This window comes from Equus asinus, chromosome 15 (assembly GCF_041296235.1).
Source record: "Equus asinus isolate D_3611 breed Donkey chromosome 15, EquAss-T2T_v2, whole genome shotgun sequence".
In the NCBI taxonomy this organism is placed as follows: domain Eukaryota; kingdom Metazoa; phylum Chordata; class Mammalia; order Perissodactyla; family Equidae; genus Equus; species Equus asinus.
Window position 1 is genome coordinate 33213501 of NC_091804.1, and position 18409 is coordinate 33231909.

Sequence of the window (18409 nt, forward strand, 5' to 3'; positions counted from 1 at the left end):
AATGAGTAACAAATATATGAAAAGATAGTCAACCTTATTAACAATTGAGGGAATACAAAGCAAGACAACAAGGAGATGCCATTTTATACCTATTTAACGGGGCAAAATTAAGTATCCCCACAATACCAAATATTGGAGAAAATTTGGAATCATAGGCACTAATACTTTGGTGGCATGAGTGTAAATCAGTGACATTAGTTTGGTAAATAGTTTGGTATTTATTTTTGTAAAGTCGAACATTCATTTACCAAATGACCTAGTTTCTGGATATAACCTCAAGAAAAAATCTTGCACATATGCCATAGGAGATATGTACAAGGATGCTCATATCATCACTGTTGATAAAGGCAACATCCTGCAAGCAACCCCAAACATCTATCAAAGGCTAATGCACTGGATAAATGGATAAAGGATAAATGCATTGTAATATCTTCATGCAATGGAATATTATGCAGCAGTCAAGATGCACATACTACAGATGAGAGATAACTGTTAGCAATGTAATATGGAATAAAAATGTTCCAAAAGATTATATACAACTTAAAATCCTTCCTTAAATTTAGAATAAAAGTAAAATAATATGTCTTGAAGGAATGCATACAGGTAGTAAAACTTCATAACAAGGAATCATATACAAGATTCAGGATAGCAGGAGGAGTCAGGAGGTTGGGATGGGAGAAGCTCATAAGTAGACACAAGATATTGTCAAAGTTTTGGTTGTCCTGATAGCTGGTATGTTATTGCAAAAATGAAACAATGAATTAATACAAAAGAGGGTCATGCACAGACCAATGAGGAAAGTGTTTCATGAAACTAGGAGTAAGATTAATTCAATGTGGGGTACCTGAGTGGTAGGTGAGAGCAGGAAGTGCCCTTTGAAACTATCTGGTCCAATCCTTTCAGGTCATAGATGTAGAAACCAAGGCCCAGGTAGAGAAAGGGACTCACTCAAGCACATTACTTGGCAATGAAAACTAAATGTCAATCTTACTTTTCCTAATTGCGTAATTGATTATTTGACTTGCAATGGACTATTTGACTTGCAATGATACACGTATGCTAAAAACATAAATAAAATAAAAGAGAACTCAAGAAAGCGACAGCCATTTTTATGAGAAATGTTTTGAAGGGCTCTGAAGAAGATCTGGCGTGTATGTAAGTACATATGTATGTATGTGTGTGCATGCATGTACGTGTTGAGTCCATAATGATGTATGCCCAGGCCCTGTAGTTGGGAGTAAATTTTAAGGAGCAACTTTTCTCCTGGTAAAGAGTGAAGAAGAAGTTAAAGAAAAGTGGCCACTGGCTCAGAGTGAGGAGAGGAAAGCCACCTGCCATCTCCTAAGGCCAATGAAAGGATAATCTCTGAATCACAAATCTGAATTTCGGCCACCAGAGACTTCAGAATGAAGACCCCAAATGTCCTGATGATCGACAAAAACTCACAACTACCCTTCATTTGGGTCCCAAATACAGAGCTGTCCTGACCAAAACAGGAATGAAGAGCCAGCCAGTTAAAAGCAGCAAATCCACGCCGCGTGCCCAGTCCAGGTGGAATTCGAACAGCAGTAACAAGGTACAACATCTGAGATGAAAAGAGAACAACTTGTGATGTTTAAAGAGACATTCAGCAGCTTAAACACCGCCTCTGGGCACAGCTTATTGAAAGGACCGTGAAGCCAGAGAGAGGGTTCCATCTCTAGCCACGTGGCTGTGCATACAGGTGGTTCCTTTACAAAGGCCTCTGGGTGCACAGAACATCAAAACGCAGTTTCCCTCCCTTGAAAGGAAGACGAAGGAGAGCCCATGCTGTGCCAAATGCAGAACTAACTTCATTTGCTTCCCTCCTCTCTCCTAGGACAACTGTAAACGCGCAGGATTAAATTTAACCTGGAGACTTTTTTTAATTCAAAATTTTCCTTTAGCAAAAGCTCTAGAGAAGAATTATGGCGGAAGTTCATATAAAACAGGTGGGAGCCTATTGAAATAACAGGAAGTTTCTCCCATGACATTCCCATGGCATGGATTTGAGGTGACCTGGATCCTCCAGTCCAGGAGAAAATAGACATAGCCCTGTGTTTCCAATATCTCCTATAGTTAACTCTCCAAAAAAATAGAGCACTTCTGAGGATGCAGCTGAGAATATGGGTATAATCCAAGGGGGAAGGCTTCACACACATGCTGACAAACACATAAATCCATATGTGCATACACGTGCCAGTGTACAACTACATAAACTCACAAACATACATGCTTATGCATACACACACACCAAGAAAAAACATAATTATCCACATGCGCACACCGCAGGAATATTTTCTATGCAACAAGCGCTACTGTTTTCCTACAGCTGAACTGAATGATTAATGTTTATTGTGAAAACCTTCTTATTGCCAGGAGAACATGATTTGCCGTTCTTTAGGTAACAAATGCTATGCATCTGTTGATTCCTACTCTCACGTTACCTGGCTCCATCACAGATCTCTCTGTTGTAACAGCAAAAAAGAAACACCCTGAGGCAAATATATAGGCATTCTTGATATTCCACAAGTGGATGACAGGCAGCTCTAATGGTCCCACTTACATACATGCAACTTACTCACTTCAGAACACAACTTCCTTTCCTTCCAGATTCGGTGCCAGAAATCATTCTTTTTAACCTGAAGCTGTTTCTACTGAAACACCTGTCAACCTGCCTGTCAGCCCAGCAGACCTGTGTATGGCATCTACCCAGGGATGCTTGAATTTTTCAATTCTCTGGAAGAGAAACATCCTATGGAGGTTGAGTGATGGGCTGAGGGTTAGAAAAAATGGCTCCTAGACATCCCAGGGCCCTGACTTTTAAGATTTAGGGAAGGCCTCTGGGCAAATCTATTAAGTTTTGTGTATGTGTATGTTTTTTTTAATCTCACAGATAAACAACAGAACTAACTTCTACTATACAGGAGAGAGAAAAAGATTTATAAGCTAGGGTCTATGGTAGGAGCAGACATCAGAGTTGCAAGATGCCAGTAGTAAAATGCAAAGGGATATTGACAGAATGACACGGCCCTGTGCGCATTCAATTACTCTACAAACTGTTTGGTTAGCAACCTCTTGAATATGAGCCTCAAAAAATTAGTACCTAGCACCTGCCTGTGCATGAGGGAGTTGGCTGTAGTGTAACATCAGATAGAGTTGGATTCTGGCAGAGTGGGAATGAAGCCGGGGTCAAGAGTGTGTTTACTTAGCAGCTATTTGGCTAGGATAACCCATCAGAGTAGACTGATCAGATTCATTTTACGCAGTGCTTCCTCCCAAACCTGGATGTACATGAGAATCTTGCAAGGGACTTAGAAAAAAACCCACATTGATAGAACCTCTTCCCCAGAGACTCTGATTTATTTGGACTGCAGTGAGGCCCAGGCATCCATCCATCCATCCATTTATGTATCTACCTACCTATATATTTGTCCACATTTTGGGGGCTCTCAAGGTATATTCCAATGTTCAACCAGGTTTGCAAATGCTAAATTACTTAAACAAAACTTCTGCCGTTACTCCTTGGTAAAGTAAAGCATGAATCCACACAGTCACTCGAGGAATATTTATTGAGCATATACTATGTGCAAGCTACTATTTTACACCTTTAGGACACACTGAAAAGAAAAACAAATATGGCCTGTATTAGGTCCAAGACCCAAATCTGTCAGACCAGAGAAGTAGGGAAAAGCCAATGTCACAGTTCAAGTCTGAAGGTCGTCTGCAGGTAGAATTCCCTCTTGCTCAAGGGAGCTCAGTCTTTTGTTCCATTCAGACCATCAACTGATTGGATGAGGCCCCTCCACATACGGAGGGCAATCTGCTTTCCTCTAAATCCATTTAAACGTTAATCTCATCCAAAAACGCCATCACAGAAACATCCAGAATAATGTCTGACTTCATATCTGGGCACCACGGCCCAGCCAAGTAGAGACATAAAATAATGATCCTATATCCCATAGCATTACGGGACTAAGGATCCAATAGGGCACTGGATGATACTAAAGCCCACCAACAAAATAAGCGCGTGTTGCGAAAATGGTATGACAGTGCTAGATAAAGTCGACAGTCACAGGAAAAAACCTCGTGGAGGTGAAGAATAGGAGGGAGCAAGCAATGAGAAGTATTAAGGGAAAGCTGTTATAGGCAGAAAGAATGACGCTCACAAAGCCACAGGAGCTGCAAAGAACCGGGTGAGCTTGAGAAAACGCTAGAAGGCTAGAGGGGTTGGTACACAGGAAGCAATGAGAAGAAAGGCAGGAGATAAAGTTAGAAAGACAGGCAGGGGCCAGGTCATTCAGAGCCCTAAAGTTTAGATGAAGCCCAAGTCGGGAAGCAACACCATTGGACGTACTTTTGTTTTTTTTTTAGGAAGATTAGTCCTGAGCTAACTGCTGCCAATCCTCCTCCTTTTGCTGAGGAAAATTGGCTCTGAGCTAACATCTGTGCCCATCTTCCTCTGCTGTATATGTGGGACACTTACCACAGCATGGTGTGCTGGGTGGTGCCATGTCCACACCCAGGATCCAAACCGGCAAACCACGGGATGCCGAGAAGTGGAACGTGCGCGCTTAACTGCTGCGCCGCCAGGCCGCCCCTGGATGTACCTTTTAAGATGCTCTGTCTGGCTGCAGCATGGAGAGGCATAATAGAGGAAGTCTGGATGGGGGATGGGCAGGAAAGGTCCTGAAATGGGTCCAGACATCAGATGTATGCTCAGAACAGGATGGTGGTGAAGATGGGGCCATCTAACCTAACCTGTGACCTAACCTGTGTCTATTTCAGCAGGAGAAACAATTGAATTTTCTAGAGCATTAGATGTGTAGTAGGTGGGGCAGAATGGATCATTCTCACATTTCCGGTTTAAACAATTCAAAAGAAACAAGAACTTTTTCCTAGTTAACAGCCTGGCTCAAGTTATACCCAATAGCCACTTGTGTTATGCAAATTGTGTATACTAATTAACATAGATACACTTTGAATTATGCAAATTCTTGCTTCGGGCTGTATTAGTCACTCCCTGCTACCCATGGAGACCACATCCCATCCTCCCCACTGCTCCTCTGTGGACTAGAGCCATGAGTGTGCCTGGGATGAGTGAGCACTGAGTGGCCATTATATTCAACTCTAAGGACAAGACGAAGGGGTGTCCCAACATCCAAACTTAGCCAGGCACCTCCTGAGTGTCTCTCTTTGAGAGCTTGCTCATGAGCTCATCCAGGCAGCTGCCCTCCCTCCCCCCGCCCCACCAGTGGGTATCTGCACCAGTCCTGTGCAGAACTCCTGTGTGTCTCAAAAGATGTGCCCAGCCTTCTTGCAGTGCACTCTGATGGAATGTTGATTTCTGGGTCCTGTGCTTCTGAGTCAGATTAAATCCAACCATCTGTATGCTGGAACAATATTGACAACCCTCTGACCCATCGCACCTATTAAAGGCACTCCCACACACGAACGAGCGCCTGGTTTTATTGAAGCAAAGTCTGTGTTTTATTTAACTCTGGACGCCAGGCGCCTAGAATAGCTTGCAAGATAAATGTCAATCAACTCTAGCATAATCAAGACACCCATTCTTGCCTCATTAGGGTCCTCTCATTCCCTTTAAGCTTCTCAGATTTATACGCTGTAATTAGAAACTTGGTGATTTTGACTGCTAAACAGAAAGGCTTACTGGGAAGCTTCCTATGTCTGAATTTTAAATATTTTCACACTTCGTTAACCCAGTTGCTGGTGTAACATCCTCTGGCTCAATTCCTTCACACTGTGCGATTTTTATTTTTGGACAGAGATGAGAACAATTAATTGAATTGAAACACATATTGATTACTGTTTTTCATGAACTCGGAACAGCTTGTCTATGAATGATTTTATCGAGGAGTTTTTAGACAACTCTTTGGCTGGATTGTCTCCCCTGTGACCTCATATTCGGGCTGTAAGTGCCAGTCTGCAGTTGGGATGGTCTGTTTTTTGGTGAGCTGTGTTGTTCACAAGATCTGAATCAGAACAGGAGAGTCCACACCAACCTTCTTCACATACAGGCCCTGACTGGGGAGCCCTGATATCTCCTTCAAAGCCAAGCAGGGCTCTGGAAAAGTCTACAGGAACGGCATGATTTCCACATCCCTGTGAAAAGGCTCAGCTGGTTGGACCCCATGTGAGCAGAGACAATCCTCCTTTCATTCAATGGCCATGTTATTCATCCAAGGACTGCAGTGTTTGCATCAAGCAGAGCTTTCCAGATCCAGATTAGGAAATTCTAGAATGTCTCTTAGACCAGTGGTTCTCACAGTTTAATGAGCACGTGAATCATCTGGAGATCTGGATAGAACACAGACTCTGATTCAGTGGGTCTGGTCTGGGGCCTGCAATTCTGCATGTCTGACATGCTCCCAGGTGATGTTGATCCGTGGGCTGGTGGGCGGGCATGAAGCCTCTGACGCTACCTCTCTCTACACACTATCTGTCACTCTGTTAGGAAGTGTCACAAAGTGCATTCTGCATTCCCTCTAAAGTGCAAATCCCTGAAGATCTGAGGCCCTGGTCTAATTCATCCTAATACTTCCTGTCGCAGTGGAGGTGAGCTGGCCTCAGTGGGCTCTCATGAGCATTCTGAGCTCCCACTGCAGTGGGCAGGGAGAGAGGTCATGGCTGCTGGAGAATTAAGCCATTTCACAGCCTTGGGGTGGCATCGTGGTCAAGGCTAGACTCCCATCCCTTAGGGAAGGGAGGCCCAGGATCTAACAGTCCCTAGTGCCAGGGGGCCCATCAAGATAAGAACTCCTGACTGAAAGGAAGGTGTCAAAGTCAGAGTTAGCAGCAGGAAAGAGGCAGATGTGACAAAGTTTTCATATCTTCTACCCGGGTACAAGATTTTCCAATAAATAGCTGAGCACTCGTTGCAATATCATAGATGATAGAAGTGTCCTTGTCTTTGTTACATTTCCCAGATGTCCCCAAGATGTTTGTATACCCACAGCCCATTAGCCACACAACAGCCAGGTGATCTTTTAATAACATAAATCTAATTCCTTCATTCCTCTGCTTAAAGTGCTCCAAGGGCTTTCCATTCTTCTTAGGATAGAACACAAACTCTAGGAGTCCTGCCTAACCTGACCTGCCCACCCACTTCCCCCATGGTCTCCCCACTGTCCTCCAGGCTCACAAAGCTTCATCACTCTGGCCTCCTTGCTATTTGTCAAACGTGTCAAAGTCATTCCCATCCCAGGGGCTTTGCACTAGCTGTTTTTCTTCAGGTGTCATCACTGCTTTACCTTCGAAGCCTCTGGTCACAGGAAAGGTTTTCACGGCAAAGCAACTCCAAACCCTCTGATTTTGTGGGTTTGACATGGATTTGTTTTTCTCTTGATTCTTACCTAGTTGAAGCATGGGACAGTCTGACACCTTCATGTTACAAAGAGGGGACTGAAGCCAGAGACAGAATGAGACTTCAAGCCGCTCAGATTTTGGGGGGCAGAATTGTCAAGGACAGACCCGGGGGTTGTAACTTGGACTCATGGGGAAGGAAATTTAATCTTAACATTCTACATACTACCTGGACCTGCTGCATTTAACAATATTTACAATATTTTGTCATAATGCTCCTCCCTCTTTTTTTTTGGATTTTGTCTTTGCTGAGTCCAAGGTTGTACATAGGAAGCTACAGACAATCCTGAATTTCTCTTCCATTTGTGTTACCTTATTTTTCTTGGTCACAAAATACACTTTTTGAGACCAGAAGAGGGTGATTTGTAATTTATGGATTTCTCTCTAGGAATTACAACCAGAACCTAATTTAAAAAATCCAATTGGTTTCATCTAATTAAATTTGGAAATTGCCTCATAAACACATATTCTGTTATAAATGTCTTTAAAAGCAAAGTCTCCTGCTTACTGTCTGGGGCAGAATTGGGTTGAGAGCAGCGTGGAGGGGACGTCCTGTCTCTGCTCAGGAGGACACACTCTCTTGTCAAGTGCTCAAACTTTCTAAAGGGTAATGTGGTCTAGAGCGGTGCTCCTCAAACATTAATGCCCATATGAATCACCCAGGGATCTTGTTAAAATGGGGACTCTGATTCAGGCGGTCTGGCAGGTCTTGAGATGCTGTATTTCTATTCAGATCCCAGGTAATGTTGATGCTGCTGGTCCACGGACCACACTGCGTAAGGGGCAAGACATCCACACTTATATTCAGGACTCATGAATTGGCCATATTGGCTGGATCACCTTGGTCTTTTCACTTCATCACTCTGAGTCTTAATTTCCTCATTTTTATGTAATGATAAGAGCTAACATTTATTAATGCTATTTCTAAATGCCAAATACAGTACTAAACATATATTTATGTTTATAAATAAATTTAAATGAGAGGTTACATAATATACCCAAGGTTACACAGCAAGAAAGTGGCAGAGCTGGGATTCAGAACTAAGCTGTCTGATCTCAAAAGTCAACATTCTTAACTTCTGAGGCCTTGCCAGCATGTGATACACATGGTGTCACAGCCATGTTTATGGCCTAAGTCCACAACCTTAGCTCCCTTCACAGCTTCATCCAAGGATTTTGACATGTTCCCAGAAGGCAGCCTCAAATGCCCACAAGTAAATCAGTCAATTTCAGCTTTCTAGCTCTGGGTCTCTGTCATCAGAACCCAAGTAGCAGCCAAGAAGCTACTTGAAGATGTCTCACCATAGCTGTTTCCAGTAGAATCCATCTGGGAATGCCAACATCCCTGGCATCTTCGAAAATCCACAAGGCACTGAGTTCACATAAAAGTGAGAAGAAAGGTGCAGTCCCAATCTGTGCCCACCTTTGCACCCAGAGCTCCAGAGTGTGTATCATATAACAATGCCTCAACTTCAGGAAGCTATTGCTCAAACAGGGTGTCTAACTCACACTTGTGTTTGCATCCTTGTTCTCTCTATATTTCTTTTTGCTTATCCTGGAATAGCAGTCAAGAGTTTCCTCTCCCAGTCCAGTGCATAATCCTGTTAGAGAAAGAGGTATATTGATCCCCAGGAAGACGTCTGTGCCCACATGTGACTCTGCCTGCAAAATGGCCTAGATTAGTGGTTTCCAAGAGCAGGTAGGTACAAGGACCAGGGTCTTTTCAAGACAAGTTGTCATCAACTCAAGGCAAAATGAATAAACATAAGGAGGCTGTCATGAGTTATTCATAAGTCTACATTTCAATTTGAAGGAATGCCTTTTATTCTGAAATTTTGTCCTAGCTACATTTTTGAAATTATGTCTTTTATGAAATGATGCTAATAAAAGATAGTGAAGTATTCCATGTTGGTTCCCTCAAACCTTTTGAAGTATTACTGGCCTGTGAATTCCAAAGTTCTTGAATATCTGACATAGAGAGCCATTTATATAACAGTACCAAACAACCAAACTCTCTAAATTGTGAGTCCTTTCCCTCTGCTTTACAAAGAACAGGTTGCCGCACACAATAGATCTTGATTTCATTTGTGTGTGTATAATTGTGGCCTCTGCTTTACAAAGAACAGCATGTAGCTTTGAAATGATTGTTTCAGTTGAGTTTCCAGTCCCTCACTTCCCTGAAAAGGTTTTGAAAACATCCTAGACAAGGTCTATCAGTATGAGTACCATCCTTCCTCTAGCAGCATCCTCGAGAAAGAAGCTTCTCCCAACCCTGTGGCCCAAGATGGCTCATAAATGGTGGGGTTGGATGTCTGCTCCCTCCTTCCATGTGCTGACCTTAAGAGCTTCACCAAGCTCCCTACAATTTCTAAAATGGAGATGCTAGCTCTTCTGAGGAAGGCTGGATCTAGTGACAAGGCGTTTTCTGAAGGTATTTTCTCAAAGACTTTGTACATGATGCATAGTTTTCTCCTCCCTCAGAGAGCTCTGAGGTCCATCCAGGTCTCTCTATAGAGCTTCTGTGTCCATCAGATTAACCATGAATGTTGTTCTCTCCTCAAGTACTCCTTGACTTTCTTCCCAGAGCTCATCCTCCCTTATGGCAGAGATGTTCTTCCCCAAGCCTACCCTCAATAGGTGTACGTGTCTCCATGAGCGCTCTGTGTCTTAAGTTCCTCCATGGGGTTGTAGTGCATTTCAGCCTGGAAATGTTTGTATCCTCTCCCCCTCAGACTCCCTAGAGGAACCCTGAAGCGGTGATTACCACCCCCATTTTACAGATGAGGAAACTGAGGCTTGGAGAGAGGAAGAACTTGCCAAAAGTCATTTGAGACTATGGTAGAACTACTAAGATACTAGATTCCATTTGTCCAGCTTTGGCTTCCGTGCCCTTCCCATGCATTGCTGTGTTTTTATATTGTAGCCTATATCTCAGTCTCCTGGTGTCTCAGGTTATAAGGGGTGAAAGGAGAGTAAATCTTGTTCACATCCCAATGCTAGAATTTAGTGATGTCAGCCTTATTGTTTTTCTGTTTGTTTGGTTTTGTTTTGCAATGAATTAGAGCAATTTGTTCTAATTTTGCAAGTTTTCAGGAAGCCACGTTGTGCTGGCTTGATGGGTGCATTCCTGCCTGAGGATATGATAAGGCTCTGCTAATCCTGGGAGGGGAGCTTTTGATTCCATCACCTAGGTGACAAAAACATATGCCTTGGCCACAGTATGAGCACCTCTTATACTGTGAGAGTACCTCTCGTGCTGCAATGTGAGAGCTCAAGGATCATGTACCCCCAGGGTAGAGAATGACACTGGGATTCTTTTGGAAGCCCAGGGACTGATATGGGTAGGACTCACATCATGTGAGAATTGCGGTTTTCCAGATGAACTGTAACTACTGTTTGCCAGGCCTGGGTCTTCGCAGGCAAACTGGGGTAATCTGACTCCCTGAGTCCTGACCCCTTTGCTGAAGAGATCAAAAGTCACCTCAGTGCATGGCATGTCCAATTGTCTTTGTCACTGGGGCCATGAAGACACCTCAACAGTACACCCTTATGTTTTCCTCTCACTGTATTGTCAGAAACCTTTTGGTAAGTTGAGTCTCACTCACCTCCATGTCCTCAATAGAGCTTTGCACACAGTAGGTATTCACCAACTTCCAGCTGAAGTCAATTGAAAAAGCCAAGGCAGCTGATATAGCAAAAGGGACCACTTTACCTCATAGAGTGTGATGACCCCATTGGTCTCATTGGGAGGTTTCCACTGGATGTAGATCTTCTCCTCAAAGGGCCCCCCTTGGATGGATTCTAGAGGAACAGCTCCTGGAACTACAGAACGGAAAAGTTAGGAACTTAATGGTACCTTCTATCTCATTTCTCCAGCTCCATTGACCTAGAATAGGAGTCGGAGAAGTCTTCCTATAAAGGATCAAATAATAAACATTTTAGGCTCTATGGGCCATACAGTCCCTGTAGCAGTTACTCAACTTTGTGCTTGTAGCACAAAACAGTCGTAGACAATCAGTAAATGAATGGGTGAGGCCGCATTCTGATAAAACTTAATTTCTAAAAACAGGCAATAGGCTGGAGTTGACCCATGGGCCGTAGTTTGCTAACCCCTCTCCTGGAAGGCCAATGGCTTTTCATTTGCAGGCTGAGCAAGTTTGTTCTTGAACTAAACCTGACCAAGGTAGGGAGGGCATCAGTAGGCCCCAGACCTGCCAGCAGGTGGGATTTTGGAAGTAGCTTCTTTCCTTGGGATCGCTATTTGAGGAAAGAAAAGTGAGTTTCGCTATCGTTTTCCTAACCCTTCCAACATTTTTCCAGCTACAGGAAGTGCTCCCTCAGTTTCCTAATTCCTGAATACAGCAGGTACAATATGCCTTGAAACCTCAATCCAATTAGAAGAAGCTTGCCTCACTCCAAGAAAGCAGCTAGTTCGTCTCACTGCTGAGTTGCCAATGCCTGGCACATGGTAGACCTTTAATAACCATTTGCTGTTTGGGCAAATAGGTGAATAAATGACCTACGCCAGCATTTTGCCCTAATGAGCAAAACCCTTCCTGGACTGCTTCTATACCCAGGTCAGTCTTCCTGCCAGCATCCTCCTGCTGGATTCCACCATCATTATGACAGTCTGGAGGATGCTGAACCATACAATGAATGATGCCCCAGACTTCCAGTTATAACCTCCTAAAAAATCATGAATTCATGTAAATCGTTACCTGATCTATTTATATTTTGGCATTAGAAAAGCAGGTATTTTTACTAAGCGCTTACTCTTTGACCAGAATTTTATATATATTACCTCATCTAAGTGACAGAACAGCTCTGCCCAGTATGTATTTTCTCCATTGAGCTGATAGAGAACCGAGGCTAAGAGAATTAAATAACTTGCTCAAGGTCATATGGCTCTTAAGTTGTAAAGAGGGAGCTGAACACCTGTCTGTGAGCTTCAAAGCATATACTCTTAATCATCACGCTATGCCTCTCTAGATTTAGCCGTGGCCATATGTTGCAATCAGTTCCCTATTGTTAAATTAAAACATATTTAGTTTTTGTCATTATGGACATGATACACAGAATCTGTTGAATATTAAGACTATACAAAAAGGTTAAAAAAAGAAAACAAAATCATTCATAATCCCCATAACTGCAGATATTTTTCCGGTATTTTTATGCCTATGCATATGTATATTTTAATTTTAAAAAGTAAACTCCTACTGTGTATGTTGTGTTGTGACCTTCTTTTATCGCTAAATAAATCACAGATTAAAAAAAAATCCTTAAGTGCTCTTTGGGGCCATGCATTTTAATGGCTGCTCAGAGCAGGATACGACCCATTACAGTCACCAATCCTTTATTATTGGGCATTAAATTTGGCTTGAATTCTTTACGATTATAAGTAACACTGCAATGAGCATTCTTATAAATAAGTATTTGCATGCAACTCTGCTGATGTCCCTAAGATAAATTCTTGGAAATTAATTTATTGGGCCAAAGTAGATGAATACTTTCCTTTTAATGCTTTTGACACATATTACTAGATTGTCTTCCAGAAAGTTTCTACCATTCTTGGCTCCCCAACAGAAGAATATGCCTATTTCTAATCCTTGCCAACACTGACTATTTAAAAAATTAAGTGTACGTGTGTGTATCTTTTTTAAAATGCTGGAGAGTGCAGATTTGTTTCTCTGTTTAATTGGCCATTTGCATCGATTCTTTTATGAACATGCTCTCTATACCCTGTGCTCATTTTCCTGTATGGCTCTTCATTTTTGCTCATCGTTGTCTTATGGGTTTGTAATTATAATCTGTTTTTAAGGACATAGCTTTTTTGCATAGGTTACAAAAATTTTTGCCAGTTTTTTCATTTGCTTTTTAAATCTTTTAGGTGTGTAGGAGCTTCTAAGTAGTCAGATCTCTTATTGCTTCTCCTTATCCACTAATTGTTTCCACAAATGTTTGTTGGATATTTAATATGACCAAGGGACTGTGGTGGACACGAGGGGTACACCAGTGACAGAGAAAGATATAGTCAAATTCTTGATAAAGCTTGTATTCTGGAAAGGGAGACAGACATTAAATAAATAATTACACTCCTAATTAATTTTCTTAAGTTGCTACCAGGACTTTGAGGTAAAGGCACAAGGTGTTGGGAGAATTATAACAAGTAGAAAAAATCTAGTCTGGCAAGTCAGGATAATACGTGGAAAATAAGTGAGAGTTGATGGATAAACAGAAGTTCCTAGGGCAAAAGGGTGGAGAATGGATGTTGAAGTGTGATGAACACCATTGTGAGGGCCAGAGGGGAAGCAGAAATACCACCCTGGGGAGAAAAGATGGTAGCTTGGACTAGGGCAATGGTAGTAGAGAAGAGAGCAGGCTGTGTAGGAGATTTGAGGGTGCCAAACTAACATGATTTGGTGGTGATGGATACGGGTGAAGGGGGGAAGAGATGTGTCAGGGAAGCTCCCAGATCTTCTGTTTTATACAACTGGGGTGGATCAGAGAGTTGTTCACAGAGAGGGAGCCTAGAAGAGGACTAGTTTTGGAAAGGAAGCTGGTGAGCTCAGTTTTTGCCATACTTCATTTGAAGTGTGTGTCAAACACCCAAGTGGCGATGTTGAGTAGTAACTGGATATATGAGACTGAGATCAATGTTTAGAAATTGAAACCATGGGCAGGGAATAGATCTTGTAGCAAGAGTGTAGAGGGGAACAAAAAAAGCAGGTCTAGGGGCCGTCCCCCCGGCCGAGTGGTTGGCTCCGCTTTGGCGGCCCGGGGTTTCGCTGACTTGGATCCTGAGTGTAGACATGGCACCACTCATTGGGCCACACTGGGGCAGTATCCCACGTGCCACAACTAGAAGGACCCACAACTGGAGGGATTTGGGGAGAAAACACAGAAAAAAAAAAAGCAGGTCTAGGACTAAAACAAGAGGAACTCCAATCTTAACAATTAGGATAAAACAAGGAAATGGAGAAACTGGGAGGCCATGTTCAGAGAAACAACCAGAAAACGAAAAAGTGAGCTGTGATTGAAGCAGACAAGGGAGGATCAAGAAGGGACTGCTTAACAGCAACAGATGTGGCTGAGTAGTCAAGTAATATGCGACCTTATGTCTCCCCATTGAATTTAGCGTCTTCAAGGTCACTTGTGACCCGAGCAAGAGTAATTTAGGGAGAACGTTGGTGTCACAAGTCATCCTGCAGTGGGTGGGGATGAGAGTGGAAGGGGAGGGATTGTGCTGAGACAAGTAAACTATTTTGGCTGTGAAAGGGAGGGGAATGCAAGAAGAAGAAGGGATGACACATGGAACCTAAGTAGTGCCCTCTCCCAAAGACGGGAAAAATCTAAAACTGAAGTAAGAGGTAGAAAGGTGGGAAAGAGAGAGAAAATAACTGACATTGGCAGGGTCCTTAAAAGGCAGGAGCAGGGCAGGTGGAAAGAAAGTACTTTCTCCTCTGTAAGATAGGAGAGGAAAGAAACGTGCAGATGATCTGGAGGGGGAGTTCAGCTGTCCTAATGCCTCCATTTTCTTGAGAAGAGAGGGTAAAACCATCTACCAAAAGTGCAGTGGAGGAGGAGTTTCCTCGGGAATTTGGGAAGAGTAGAGAAGGTTTATTCACTGAGAAGTGGAACGCAAGCTGAATACAGAGATGCTGACACTTTAATCCATCTGGAATCTATCTTACATATTGTACAAAGTGGAAATCTAACTATAGTTCTTTACAGTTTGCTTAAGAAAATCAATTGACTAAGTCAGAACTTCCTCCAGTGATTTAAAATGCCACTTTATTACCATGTTAAATTATTATACATCCTGGCATATGTTGTGTGGCTTTCTGTTCTATTTCATTGAGTCATAACTTCTACTCTGACAGTATCTCTCTGTTGTGTTGATATAACATGCTCTGATATTCAATAGAACAAGTCCTTTTCTTTTATTGTTCTTCATTTGCAAAGTTTTCTGGGCTACCACTGTTCTTTTATTCTTACAGAAGAAATTTGGAATAATTTTATGAAACTTCAAAAATGTGCCACCAAAATTTTTATTTCAGTTGCATTCTTCACTTCTTTGGGGGGCAAATGACACCTTTTTATAATGCATACTCCTACCAGTAATACTGTATAATCTTTATTTATTAATGTTTCTTTTTAGCTCCCTCTGTTGAAAAAGATATTTTTTTAAAATTTCTTAAAAATTGTATTCCTAGGACTTCCTTACTTTTGCTTATATTATTTTTACATTATATTAAAAAGTTTTTCTTATAAAACATATGAGACAAAAGTATATGTAATAAATGCACAGCTTAAAGAATAATTATGAAATGAACACACATATACCCGCTATCCACTCTCAGAGATAAAACATCACTGTATCATTGAAGCATCCTGTGTGCCCACACAGTTGACGTCTCTCTTCCCTCACCAAAAAAAAAAAAATCGTATACTATCCCGAATTTTACATTAGTCATTCTCTTTATATTTATTTGGAGTTATAAATATATACATGTATCCCAAGACAAAATACCATTTAGTTTTTCCTGGTTTTCTTTACATATACATGGAATTGTGTGTTTGTATTGTGCAATTTGCATGTGTCACTCAACATGGTTTTGAGATTCATCCATGTCGACACATGTAGTTGTATTTCATTCATCTCCATTTTATGAATATAGTCTTATTTATTTTACCATCTACTATAGATATACATTAAAGCTGTTTCCCAGTGGGGCTATCTTAGAGCACTGCTCCTATGAATATTTTTGTACATTCACTTGAACATATACAAGATTTCATTAAGGTACATGTAGGAATGGGATTGGTAGACTAAGGGCATATATATCTTCAGTTCTATGAGCAATGCCAAATTAATTTCAAAAGTGGTGATAGCAATTTATACTCCCTTCAGCAACGTTCTAAAGGTTCCCACATCTCTACATCCTTACAAACACGTGGTATTGTCAGGTTTGTAAATTCCAGATGATCCAGTAAGTGTGCAATGATCCTTCATTGAGGTTTAATTTGCTGTTACCTATTTGCTAAAGAGGCTGAGCATCTTCTACTGTTTCTTGGGCATTATTGTCCTTTTCTTATTGATTTGTAGAAGTTCTTTGCACATCTTTGTTATTGATCCTTTTATTGGCTATATGTGTTATAAAAATCTCTCAGTTTGTGTCTTCCTTTTCTTTTTATATCACCTTTGGATAAATACACAGTTCTTAAACTTGTAGTCAAATCTATCAGAGTTTTTCTTTTTTTGCATGGGAGAAAGAAAGACTTAATAACTTAATTGTGGTAATCATTTCACAATGTATATGTATATCAAATCATCATGTTGTACATCTTAAATATACAGTTTTATTTATCAATAACACCTCAATAAAGCTGGGGGAAAAAAGACTTAGTGGCGGATCCTGTTGGTGCCCCACCCATATACTAACCCTTCAGTAAAACACTTGCTGCTCTGCTGAAGGCTGTGAAAGCAAACCTGGTCTCCACACAGAGCAAGCAAGAAGTGCCAGAGTTGATGCCCCAAAACTCCTTCAAGTAAAGAAAGACAATGAAAAGAAAGGTAATGGATGAATATCCTAGTCCTTATCACTCGGTTGCATTCACTCTGAGACATTTTCTATTAATACTTCTCAAACTAGCTCAAATACTGAAATCTTAGTTATTTCCAACCCACTGTGGATCAATATTATCATAAAGTACAAAAAAAATGAGTAATAGGAAAGTAAACTCAAAAAGTAAAAGTGAAATAAAAAAACAGAAAATGCAAGCTCCTCCCTTTTAAAGACTTATTCTCTGTTTCTGTAATTATCTTGTCATGGACCAGAAAGACTTCCTGAGTCTATGCTGGTCCCTGGATCACATTCGGAGTGGCACTGTTCTAAAACCCAGTTATTCACATGGTAATTTTCTTGATAACACACCTTGTATTGGCTTCTTCCCCTTCCCTGACTCTCTTCCTCACTTCCTTATCAGTGTGGCCTGGACCATCTCCTAAACAAACTACTTGCATGTGAATGCTTATCTCAGGGCCAGATAAACTCAAACAAAAATAATAAATGCAAACAAAATATTAGCAAATTTAGTATTTAGATGCCTCTTATTCTTCTTTAAGAAATCCTTTCTGTACCCTAAGGTCATAAGAATATTCTCTTAGATTTTCTTCAAACAGTTTTAAAGTTATGCCTTTTATAAAATGTCTTCAACTCATCTGCAATTGTGCTTTCATGTATAGTGTGAGGTAGGGATCCAGTTTCAATTCTTCCTCCCCATCCCAGTACCACTTAATGAAAAAAAATTTTATTGACTCAAGTGATCTGCCATGCTGCCTTTGCCTTCCGTCACATTTCCACAGATGTACAGGTCTATTTCTACGTTGTCTCTATTTTGTTCAATAGTTCTATTAGACTATCCCTGTGTCAATACCATAATACCACTATCTTAGCTATTCTTGCCTATTTTCCTTGCATGTACACTTTACGACTAGCTTGTAAATTTTCAAAAAATGTCTGATTTTTATATCAAAACTGCATGAATTATAGATCAATTGGGAGATAATTTATGTCTTTATATATTATGTCTTTATAATATTGAGTTTTCCAATTTATAAACATGGCATATCTCTTATTTAGATCTTTAACGTTTTTCAGTGCCTCATACATTTATAAATACTGTACATCTTGAAAACTTTTGTTACATTTAGTCCTAAATACTATATATTTTTGTTGCTATTGTAAATAGTATATTTTTAAAAATTACCACATGCTTGTTAGGTGACTGGAAATGAAATTGACTTTTTAATGTTGACTTCTTTGGCAAACACGCTATATTCTCTTATTAATTCTAATAATTTGTGTCCAAATTTCTTTGGATTATCTATGAAAATAACCATAGCATGTGCAGTGAATAGCAGTTTTGCTCTTTTCTAATCTATATAACTCTTTATTTAATTTTCTTGTCTTCAACCAGAGCCACCAGTACAATATTTGGTAGAGAG

The 18409-nt window shown here is 41.0% G+C and overlaps 1 protein-coding gene across 15 annotated transcripts in view; it reads right to left on the reverse strand.

Annotated features, from left to right (window-relative positions):
• The window catches only part of PTPRT (protein tyrosine phosphatase receptor type T), a 1011807-nt gene that overhangs the window by 340144 nt on the left and 653254 nt on the right, over positions 1-18409 (reverse strand). For all 15 annotated transcript variants that reach the window (XM_070485956.1, XM_070485943.1, XM_070485942.1 and 12 more), the window contains one exon: positions 11114-11223. In XM_070485956.1, coding sequence (XP_070342057.1) covers positions 11114-11223 — 110 coding nt within the window. The remainder of the gene's footprint in view (positions 1-11113; positions 11224-18409) is intronic.